Raw genomic sequence first — 12,917 nt, forward strand, 5'->3', positions numbered from 1 at the left:
CCAGACTTACACTTAGGGATCCCTGTGTCTGAGCCCAGTTCTACGCTGATGACCTGGAAAGTGGATGCCTCCTGCTGGCCAGCATGGTATTTCTTTCTTGAAATTATGTGAGAGTGGGCCACCAAAATGGTACTAATTTGCTGAATTGGGTGACTCAAATTGTTTATATTGCCAGAGGCCATAAAAAAAATGTTTACCTAGGACCCTGCATACTGTAGAAGCAGCCCTTCCCAACCCAAGAGAAGCTCACCTAAAAGTGGAAAAGACAGTATATGTAAGGAAATAAACTATTCTACAACACAGTATTTTTACAGTCATCCTTCAGTATCCATGCGATTGGTTCCAGGACCCCTCACAGATACCCAAGTTTGAGAATGCTGAAGTATTTATACATAACCTGTGCACACCCTGTCACATTCTTTAAATTATCTCTCGGTTACTTACAATAAATAAGTAATACAAAAGGCAGGTAGTAGCACGATAGTATGCTCAAGAGTATGATGAGATGTTCAGTAGTGACAGGACAGCAGCTCCCGAGGTACCTGAGAAGATTAGTAACACACTTTGCCAAGTCTCTCCCAGAGACACACTAAGGTAGACCTGGGAAATTTGTATTAAGTGTCTTCTCTACTAAGTCCAACACCATTCATGGGGACCTCTGGGAAAGGACATAGGATGATGGGGTTGCATGCTAGATAGTGAGATTACCTGCTTATAAGAAGTATTAATGATACTAAGTGCCTTAATGTGATATCTTAGTCACACAATAAATTTTTTTGTATCTTTGTAAACTAAACTTTTCAAAGCATTTTAAAGGTTCCAAGGCTTCAATTAAACTTTATGTTTTAGAAAATAATATTAAACAAAGTTTTTCTTTCTCTCTCTTAAACAAATTAACAGTAAACCAAAAAATATGTTGGTTCATACATAAGGTTTTGTTTTTCTCTACTTGTGTTCTCATCTAATTCTTCAGGACTAAATGAAAACGCGTTTTCAATGAGCAAAGTTGTAAGCAAAACTAAATTGTGTTTCTAAAGAGAAAACTGTGAAATACATTGCGAGTGGCAAGTATTATAAATCTATAGACAAAAGCAAAATGTATCTTATAACTCTAAATATATAGCTGTGACATGGATGGGGAACGCACTAGAATTATTGCGATTTTTCATCATAAAATTGATTCAAAAGAAAAACAATGCATTTGCCAGGGTAATGTGCCTCAGTCCCATGTGCAATTCCAATACTTAATTGGGTATTACAGCCAACAATTTATGATAGATCATCTCGACTCTGCAATCATCCTTGTCCCTGAAATATGTGCTAAAAATTCCCCAAATGCATCTTTCTTCTTTCATTTTTATAAACGTAAGGTTGGGAAAAAGAAGAACTTCAGTAAAAATTGTTTAACATCAGGGGAAATTCTGAGATGTTCAAACGTGCTTTAACAAATTATTAGTCTAGACTGAGAGTTCATGGACAATAAGCTTGAAAAGGAAAAATAAATTACAAATGAAATAGGAGACATATTTCAAAGAAATAACTTATTTTAATGACTGTTTCTCCTCTTTGTTGTAGATTTTAAGATTATAAAAAGTTGCACTAAATGACTGAATTATAAGAACTCCACGGATACCCACAGTGCTTGTTTTTCCTTTCCAATACACTGAGGGTAGGAGCCTGTTAAACGTGCACTATCTCCGACAGCACTTGCCAGAGCAGCAGGCACAAAGCAGGCCCTCAATAAGCAAGCGGTTATTTTGTTTTGATAGGAAGACTATATGACAGTGAAATGTATTTGCTTATTTTTAATCTCCATTTATTCACACCCCAATGTTTGCATTGTCTCTCTGTTCTCATTGCAACCTTATCCTTTAGCTCCAAATACTTATTCTTATATGCAAATTGTCCATGTGTTATATTTGTAACATATATCTAATTGTCATGTAATTTGATAATGCTTACTTTTTTTTAATTTTTTTTTTTTTGAGATGGAGTCTCGCTCTGTCATGCCCAGGTTGGAGTGCAGTGGCGCGATCTCAGCTAACTGTAATTTCTGCCTCCTGGGTTCAAGTGATTCTCCTGCCTCAGCCTCCTAAGTAGCTGGGATTACAGGCACCCGCCACCCACCACAACCGGCTAATTTTTTGTATTTTTAATAGAGATGGGGTTTCATCATGTTGATCAGGCTGATTTAGAGCTCCTGACCTCAGGTAATCCGCTCGCCTTGGCCTCCCAAAGTGCCGGGATTACAGGCATGAGCCAACGTGCCCAGCCCGATAATGTCTACTTTTAAAGATGTTCCTGAATCTAAAGAAAAGGCTAAGAATAACAACTTACCAGTTGTGAAGAGAAGTTTTCTAGGATCCTGAGAAAAAGAAAAAAAAAAAAAATAAGTGATTAAAAACTAAAGCACTGATGACATATAATTCTATAAAGAGTATGCAGTATCTACAAGTCATATATTTGTCATGTAAAATACTGTTTATCCAATGGAAGTGACAAAGACTCGATTAAGTTTCATAGCATTTTCACAATGCTAGAGGAGATTACAACAAGCAAAAACCCAATTCACAGAAATCTATCCATCTGAGGCAAAATACTGGATGACTCAAAAGGCCTAGAAATTATTATTAATGGTTACCTAAAAGCTAGTGGCACTGGTTTTAAGCCTACCTTTAACCATTTTGAGCTCAATATCTTAGCCATGATATTAAAGTATTATTATATAATCTGTTCACCAAAACTGTGAAATTGCATCACAAGATGTGAAGACAGAATTAAAACCAATAAAATATGTAGGGGATTTGCACGTTGTAAGCTCAAGACAAAGAAGACTAATTTTCTATGTTTCAAAAATAGTGAAAAGTGGTGAGGATAAACAAAGATCAGTTTCTGCTACTTGGAAATGTGAAACATTAATATTGTTATAATATTGCATGATTTCCTTTAAACTATATCTCTTATGCTCTAATGGGTTATAGTCAATACCTTTCTACCTTCTGGAAAACCAATCCCTACTAGATTTGTGAGTTTATTTTTTATCCCCATGGTGCTTAATATTTCACAAGCTTTTGAATTCCTTTCTTTGTGCCTCCATTGAATCAGGGGTCAGGCCAGACTATGTACTAAGAAGGAAACAATTTATATAGTGTCATTTGGGGGTCTTTGAATAAGGACCACTTGCCTAGGAATAGCTCCTCACCTGGCTTAATTCAATTGACTTCTATTCCAACTATTACAAACATGGCTATAGGGTGATCTAAGAAAATTGAATGTATAAACAACCCATAAAAATATAATATGGGCTGAACAAAGTCGTAAGAATAGAAACGTGAATAAATACCTGCGGAAACCCAGAAGATGGAACAATTAATATTACTAGAGAAAGAAAAGGAAGCATGAGAGTGAGAGATGTTTTCACAGTGGCAAGGTGAGGTAGATTTAGCTGGGCTATCAAGAAAGGGCAGCAGTCACAAGCTGGAGGGCGAGTCCTTCCATGCATAGTACAAGCATAAAACAAGAACAATAGGGCATATGGCACAAAACCATCTTTTTCAAAAGCGGTTCACAAAATAACATATGTGTTGATTTTATATATATATATATAAAATATAATCAATTATCAATACAGCAATATATAATATATAATCTATATATAATAGATATGCCATATATATTTATGTATACATTTAAATATATGTCTGTATATATATACACACACTTATTTTCATCTACATCTAATGCATTGCCTTGTACCTATTAGATGCTAAATACATATTTATTAAAAAGAGGGAAAAAAACAAAAAGAGAGACATGAAAGAAGGAATACAAGAAGAAATAAACACAGGGGAAATACTAACTTAAAACAATGAGTTGCCATTTTCATCCATCATATTGGAAAAAAACAACAGAGATGAGTTGTAGAAATAGGCATTCTAATATTAGTTAGAAGTGTGAAAAAAGGAGAAGACTTTTTAAAAAGGAATTTGGCAGTGTCCATCAAAACTAAAAATGTGCCACCTTTTAAACCAAAATTCTCCAATTACAGATCTGTATAGAAGTGGACAAAGAAATACATTTATTGGAGTGTGGTTCATAACAAAAACTTAGAATCAACCTAAATGTCTGAATAAGAAAAAGACTAAAAATAAATTATGGCATAGTCATATGGAGAGAATGAGATAGATCAAGATATTTTGATACAATAAGCTATAAAATATTTGTGGAAACAAGTAAATTGCCAAGGAATATATACCATAAAATGCCACTCAAAATATCAGAAAAAAATGTAATACACTGTGGCTTGTTTTGGAGGAGAAGCTTTCACTTTTAACTTCATTTACTTGAGAGTTTTAAAATATTTTACATTGAGCATATATAACTTTTCAAAGAAAATAAATTTAATAACTGAAAACCTTGACATCACTAAAAATATTGGAACTTAAGCAAAAGTTTATTCCATTAAAATTAGAAAACCATTAAAGTTATTAAAGACATGAATTCTGAAAAGAGAAGAAAAGAAGAAAAAGAAACAAAGAAAATGTTGTAACAGGGGCAGAAAACAAGTAGCTAGTGATTTGAGCAAGGGCAGCAGGAGAAAGGGAAGCAGGTGGGAGTGAGACAAGGAGAAGTGGAGGCTGGGTCTGAAATAATTACATGTGAAGAGCCGTCACTGGCCTGCTAAGGAGCTGGAATTTTTCAGTGGTTCTCAGTGCTGGATGCACTCTACAAGCCTGTGAAACTTTTACAAATTATCAGTGCCTACCTCCCAACCAAGACCAATTAGATCATGTTGGTATTTTTTTTAAATACCAGTAGAGACAAGGGCTATATCAAAGGTTGCTGGCTATTTTGGTTTTGTGATTTGTTTCTGTATTTGTTGTTACTTTTTCATTAGTTTTGTTTTGAGGGGGAGGTCAAGCACATGATCACAACAGTATTAAACCTAGAAAACTCTGGTGATATGTGGAGGAGAAAAAGGAGTGGGGAAGATAGGAAAAAATTTTAATAAGTCACTACCAAACTTAGTCTGCACAACAGGAAAATTAGGGTGGGGGGATGCTGATTAAACGGCACAGAACTGTTTGTTTTTGATGTAGTCTTGGCATTGTGAAGCAAAGGCAGCCTGAGGACTGTATGAGAGCATCAACCAACAGAGACCTAACTGGCTGAGCATGTGCTGTTCATCAAGCTCTGGTCTTCACCTTGCACATATAATTTCATTTCATGGATGGCTTCACATGGAGAAAAGCACTATGTCAGATATTGCCTGCTACATAATTGAATTTAACATCACCTAATTCGAGGAATGTTTTTAAATGAATGAATCATGAAAACTCACTAACATTTTTTTAAGTAAAATACATTGATTTATCCAGGATTCACAAATAATCAATCTACTTTTCTTTCCTTTTCCCCAAAACCTAGTATGTGAGTTATAAATTATTTTTATCCTGTAACGGCACTGTCGACACTCTCAACTGAATGATAGGAATTAGACAAAAGCTGCTGGGAGTCAGAGGCAGACCTGAGTGGCAACCATTTGAACATTGCAGAATAAAAAAGTAGACATTCTACCAACTCCCACTTTCAGCAGGAGAGACTATGAAATAGTAATTACTTATATTTTCTATTGAAAAGGAATAAAACTCAATTTGACAACTGCATTTTAAAAGCACTCAAAAGGAGCAGTAAGGTACAAATATTCAGGGAAAAATCACAGACCCTCATTAGTCATCTCATGACAAGTGAAAGGAAAATGGGAAGACAGAGACCACCCACCTCATTTCGGTATCTTGCTGCATTCAGTTCAACAAAATCTTCACTGTAACTCACTGAGAAGTTGAGGGCATTCACCAGATGGGCAGCCACATGCACGCCTACAGAATCACACCAGGGGCAAGTTAGTGAGATTTTCATATATGCTCCATGTCAAGGACTCAGTTCTTCCTCCCCCTCAGTAAATACAGGGTCAAACTTTGACAGCTATATGGGCAATGAAATATTACATGGAAAGGTGAAGTTTTAAAGACACAAAAAACTTTACTATAAATAGTTTACCAAATGTTCAAAGGCTGTAATGAAACAACCCTAGCAATTCAGGGATAAGAGAAACACACACACACACACACACACAAACACACATCCTCCCCCTAACACACACATACACACATCCTCCCCCTAACACACACATACACACATCCTCCCTCTAACACACACACACACACATCCTCCCCCATCACACACACACACACACACATCCTCCCTCTAACACTAACACACACACACACACACATCCTCCCTCTAACACTAACATACACACACACACATCCTCCCCCTAACACACACATACACACATCCTCCCCCAACACACACACACACACACACATCCTCCCCCTAACACACACATACACACATCCTCCCCCTCACACACACACACACATCCTCCCCCTAACACACACATACACACATCCTCCCCCTAACACACACATACACACATCCTCCCTCTAACACACACACACATACACACATCCTCCCCCTAACACACACACATCCTCCCCCTATCTCACACACACACACCCTCCCCTGACACACACACACACATCCTCCCCCACACACACACACACATCCTCCCCCAACACACACACACACTCCCCCAACACACACACACACCCTCCCCTTCACACACACACACACACATCCTCCCCCAACACACACACACACACATATCCTCCTCCATCACACACACACACACAAATCCTCCCCCTAACACACACACACACACACACACTCTTACATAAATATGCATCTAATGATATGGGTATTTATTTATTTACTTGAGCACCTCCCTGATATTTTAGGTATTCCACATCTTTCACCTCTTCCATAGTTCCAAATCTGCTATTAATATGTATCTTGTATACTTCCCTACCCCATAAGGTAACTTATAGGCCACTGAAAGACTTTCAACTAGTGGAAACTTTTCACAATCCACAGATTTAAATCATAATATTCTTAACCCAACAGAAAAAGTGTTGGGAATCACTTCATGGGACAAAATTCAGGAAAACAATAATCACAGTAAACAAAGTGCTCAACTGACTCAGAGCTCACAGAAATAACAGCAGTGTTAGGAAATTACTAGAGATGTGAAAATGAATTCATTTTGGCAAAGCTAGTGTAACAAAAATTATCTTGAGGAGGCTGGGTAAGGAAGGAAAAGTGAGATGTGCATGGGCCCATCATGCCTTCCCCCTTGCTCAAGCTTTGCTTACAGGCAAAATAAGGTGTGAATTACCACCACATTTTAATGTATTGAAAAGCACAACAGGTAACTCACTGGAAAATTTGTGATCTTGGCCATATTATTTGCCTTTCAGGGGCTTTAATTTACTTCTCTGTAAAATTATGGTGACAGAAGCGAAAGGCTTAATGAGATAAATGATCTGATATTGCTTAGTAAACCATTACCGTTCACAATATGTGTAGTACAATGGTTCCAAAGAAGACATAGCCTGGAATCTAGGAAACTCCATAATTTCCTACAACCCATAATATGAGATATAGAGGGCTTAGAGTTCTAAGTTACTCACAAAAAAATGAAAGTGAGAGAGGACTAGAATGCTAAAACGCCTAAAAGTTTATTTAAAGGATTTATAAGGTCCTTCAAGTAATCAAGTTAGAAGTAGGGGAAGAGTCCGGACTTATTACGAAGTTATAGTCATTAAGAATGTATGGTACTAGCAAAAGAAAAGAAAAATAGATTAATGGAACAGAATAGAGAGTCCAGAAATCCACTCACATTAATACAGTCCATTTATCTTTGGCAAAAGAGCAAAAGCAATAAAAAGAAGAAAATGCCTTTGTCACAAATGGAGCTGAAACAAGGAAGAGTTCACATTTAAATAAATAAATCTAGACATAGACTTTACACTCTTCACAAAAATTAACTCAAAATGAATCACAGACCCAAATGTAAAGTGCAAAACTATAAAACTCCTCAAAGGAACCACAGGAAAAATGTCTATATGACTTTGGGTTTGGTGATGGCTTTTTAGACACAATGTCAGATACATGATAAATGAAAGAATTCATAAGCTGGACTTCCTTAAAATTAGAATTTCAACTCTGCAAAAGACGTTGTGAACACCGTGAGAAGATAAGCCACAGACTGGGGAAAAAGCATTTGCAAAAGACATATCGATAAAGGATTATTATAAAAATATATAAAGAACACTTAAAATTCAATAACAAGAAAACAAACAACCCAATTTAAAAAATGGGCCAAAGATCTTAATAGATACCTCACCAAAGAAAATATACAGATGGCAAACAAGCATATGAAAAGATGATCCACATTATATACCATCAGAGAAAAGCAAATTAAAATGATGAGTTACCACTACGTACCTATTAGAATGACCAAAATCCAGAATACTGACACCACCAAATATTGGTGAGATTGCACAGCAACAGAAACTCTCATTCACTGTAGGTGGGGGATGCAAAAAATGGCACAACAACATTGGAAGTGAGTTTGGTGGTTTCTTAAAAACTACACATACTCTTATCCCATGATCTCGCAATCACACTCTTGGATATTTACCCAAAGGAACTAAAAACGTATGTCCACACAGAAACATTCATATTAAAGTTAACAGCAGCTTTATTCATTATTGCCAAAATCCGGAAGCAACCAAGATGTCCTTCAATAGGTGAATAGATTAAAAAACTGTGGTACATCCAGACAAGGGAATATTATTTACCACTATAAAAAGATGAACTCTCAAGCCATGAAAAGACACAAAGGAAACTGAAATTCATATTACTAAGTGAAAGAAGCCCATCTGAAAAGGCTACATATTGCACGAGTCCAACTATTTTACATTCTAGAAAAAGCAGAATTACAGAGACAGTAAAAAAGAAAATCAGTGGTTGTCTGGGGTTAGTGGGAAAAGAAGGTCACAAATAGGCAGAGCACAGAGGATTTTTAGGGCAATGAACTATTCTGCATGATACAATAATGGTGGGTACAGGTCATAACCCATTTGTACAAACCCATAGAATGTATAGCATCAAATGTGAACCCTGATGTAAAGTATGAACTTTAGGATATAATGATATGTCGATTAATGTAAGTTTATAAATTGTAAAAAATTGTACCAGTCTGGCATGGGATGTTGATAATGGGGGAGGCTATACACGCATGAGGACAAATGATATATGAAAACTCTCTATATATTCCTCTCAATTTTGCTGTGAACCTAAATCTGCCCTACAGAAAAATAGTCTTTAAAAAAATTTTAAGAGAGAAAAAAATGGACAGGAAGCTAAAATGAGTTAATTAACAAGCAAGGACAAGTTTCCAAAGAAGTAAAACAAAGGATGTCTAGGTGTGACACAACAATGGCACAAGTATAAAATATTATTTAAACAAAACTCTCCGTGTCATATAGCTTCATCAATACCCAAATGTATAGTAAAATAATCCTTTGATATTAAATTAAAAGTTTATATATTAACTACATACTCTATGGCTACAAAATACAAAGTCATCTATAGAAGAATTACTATCCTTTCTAAATTTCTCTGAAAAAAAAAAAGTCATAGGTAACAGCTATAGAAAATACATCATTAAGGGATATATTCACCTTTTTAAAGGACCTCTTAGGTCAAAAGAATGTGGGGCTTCTAATTTTAGGCAGCAAGGAAGCAGCTAGCCCAAGCACTTTGCATAGATTTTCTCATTTGATTCTCAAAACGAAACAATGTGGTAGGTAGAGTCATCCCTATTTTACAGATAAGAAATCTGAAGTAAAGAAGGGTAATATAGCGAAAGTCAGACCACTAGTGACTGAGAGAATGCAAATTCTCTGTAATACAAGCTCATGCTATCTCAGTCGCTTGGTTGCTCTCCAGTAGAACCAGAATACTTGGACATGATTACAGTTTAGAACAAATCGAGTCATGAATACGCTGGTTTCCTGATCCTCCTGCATTTCTGACTTTTCACTCTCCCTCTCCCTAATATATCTCTAACCCTTACTACACCCTTGGTCCTTATCTCACCCTCACTAAAGTACTAATCCTATCCCTCAACCTCTCTACATCTATCACCTGCAGAGGTGGAACTATCAATTGGAAGAAATTCAGAGATAAAACAATGAAATTACCTGTTAAACAATGCTTGGCAATTTTTTACAAAGCTAAAAGTATAACAATTGCTTGGCAATAGCTGTATCAAAACATTCCTGAGTCAAAATGGCACTACTATCAAAACAGTTATGTCATCAAATAATGGTCAGGTGAAAATACCAAGTGCTATGCCTCTGAAATAATTAACCCTTGCAATTATATATTACAATTACTAATTCTATCCTAAGAATTTCTATTCATTTTTTCATTTTAGTCTTAAATCTGTGAGGTAAGTCCTGCTGTCAATCAAAACGGCAGGGGTTGCAATCCTAGTCTCTGATAAAACAGACTTTAAACCAACAAAGATCAAAAGAGACAAGGAAGGCCATTACATAATGGTAAAGAGATCAATTCAACAAGAAGAGCTAACTATCCTAAATATATATGCACCCAATACAGGAGCACGCAGATTCATAAAGCAAATCCTTAGAGACTTACAAAGAGACTTAGACTCCCACACAATAATAATGGGACACTTTAATACCCCACTGTCAACATGAGACAGATCAACGAGACAGAAAGTTAACAAGGATATCCAGGAATTGAACTCAACTCTGCATCAAGCGGACCTAACAGACATCTACAGAACTCTCCACCCGAAATCAACAGAATATACATTTTTCTCAGCACCACATCACACTTATTCCAAAACTGACCACATAGTTGGAAGTAAAGCACTCCTTAGCAAATGTAAAAGAACAGAAATTATAACAAACTGTCTCTCAGACCACAGTGCAATCAAACTAGAACTCAGGACTAAGAAATTCAGTCAAAACCGCTCAACTACATGGAAACTGAACAACCTGCTCCTGAGTGACTACTGAGTACATAATGAAATGAAGGCAGAAATAAAGATGTTCTTTGAAACCAATGAGAACAAAGACACAACATACTAGAATCTCTGGGACACATTTAAAGTAGTTTGTAGAGAGAAATTTATAGCACTAAATGGATACAAGAGAAAGTAGGAAAGATCTAAAATTGACACTCTAACATCACAATTAAAAGAACTAGAGAAGCAAGAGTAAACACATTCAAAAGCTAGCAGAAGGCAAGAAATAACTAAGATCAGAGTAGAACTGAAGGAGACGGAGACACAAAAAACCCTTCAAAAAAAATCAGTGAATGCACGAGCTGTTTTTTTTTTAAAGATCAACAGAATTGATAGACCACTAGCAAGACTAATAAAGAAGAAAAGAAGAAGATTCAAATAGATGCATAAATATGATAAAGGGGATATCACCACCGATCCCACAGAAAGAAAAATTACCATCAGAGAATAATATAAACACCTCTATGCAAACAAACTAGAAAATCTAGAAGAAATCAATGAATTCCTGGACAAATACACTCTCCCAAGACGAAACCAGGAAGAAGTTGAATTCCTAAATAGACCAATAAGAGGCTCTGAAATTCAGTCAATAATTAATAGCCTACCGATCAAAAAAAGTCCAGGACCGGACGGATTCACAGCTGAACTCTACCAGAGGTACAAGGAGGAGCAGGTACCATTCCTTCCAAAACTATTCCAATCAACAGAAAAAGAGGGAATCCTCCCTAACTCATTTTATGAGGCCAACATCATCCTGATACCATATCTGGCAGAGACACAACAAAAAAGAGAATTTAGGCCAATATCCCTGATGAACATGGATGCAAAATTCCTCAATAAAATACTATCCAACTGATTCCAGCAGTACATCAAAAAGCTTATCCACCATGATCAAGTGGACTTCATTCCTGGGATGCAAGGGTGGTTCAACATACTCAAATCAATAAATGTAATCCAGCATATAAACAGAACCAAAGACAAAAACATGATTATCTCAATAGATGCAGAAAAGGCCTTTGACAAAATTCAACAACCCTTCATGCTAAAAATTCTCAATAAATTCGATATTGATGGAACGTATCTCAAAATAATAAGAGCTATTTATTACAAACCCACAGCCAATATCATACTGAATGGGCAAAAACTGGAAGCATTCCCCTTAAAAACTGGCACAAGACGGATGTCCTCTCTCACCATTCCTATTCAACGTAGTGTTGAGGTTCCGGCCAGGGCAATCAGGCAGGAGAAAGAAATAAAGGGTATTCAGTTAGGAAAGGAAGAAGTCAAATTGTCCCTGTTTGCAGATGACATGATTGTCTATTTAGAAAACCCCATCGTCTCAGCCCAAAATCTCCTCAAGCTGATAAGCAACTTCAGCAAAGTCTCAGGATACAAAATCAATGTGCAAAAATCACACACATTCTTATACACCAATAACAGAGAGCCAAATCATGAACTAATTCCCATTCACAATTGTTTCAAAGAGAATAAAATGCCTAGGAATCCAACTTACAAGGGATGTGAAGGACCTCTTCAAGGAGAACTACAAACCACTGCTCAATGAAATAAAAGAATTCACAAACAAGTGGAAGAAGATTCCATGCTTATGGATAGGAGGAATCAATGTTGGGAAAATGGCCATACTGCCCAAGGTAATTTATAGATTCAATGCCATCCACATTAAGCTACCAATTACTTTCTTCACAGAATTGGAAAAAAACTACTTTAAAGTCCATGTGAAACCAAAAAAGAGCCCTCATTGCCAAGACAATAGACAATCTTAAGTCAAAAGAACAAAGCTGGAGGCATCATGCTACCTGACTTCAAACTATACTACAAGGCTACAGTAACCAAAACAGCATGGTACTGGTCCCAAAACAGAGATATAGAC

The 12,917-nt window shown here is 36.4% G+C and overlaps 1 protein-coding gene across 1 annotated transcript in view; it reads right to left on the bottom strand.

Annotated features, from left to right (window-relative positions):
* NOX4 (NADPH oxidase 4) overlaps positions 1-12,917 on the bottom strand; it is a 165,881-nt gene that overhangs the window by 106,715 nt on the left and 46,249 nt on the right. The window contains 2 exon segments of the mRNA XM_033205707.1: positions 2,338-2,365; positions 5,782-5,879. Coding sequence (XP_033061598.1) covers positions 2,338-2,365; positions 5,782-5,879 — 126 coding nt within the window.

The sequence above is a fragment of the Trachypithecus francoisi genome, unplaced genomic scaffold, assembly GCF_009764315.1.
Source record: "Trachypithecus francoisi isolate TF-2019V2 unplaced genomic scaffold, Tfra_2.0 Lachesis_group8, whole genome shotgun sequence".
Lineage (NCBI taxonomy): Eukaryota > Metazoa > Chordata > Mammalia > Primates > Cercopithecidae > Trachypithecus > Trachypithecus francoisi.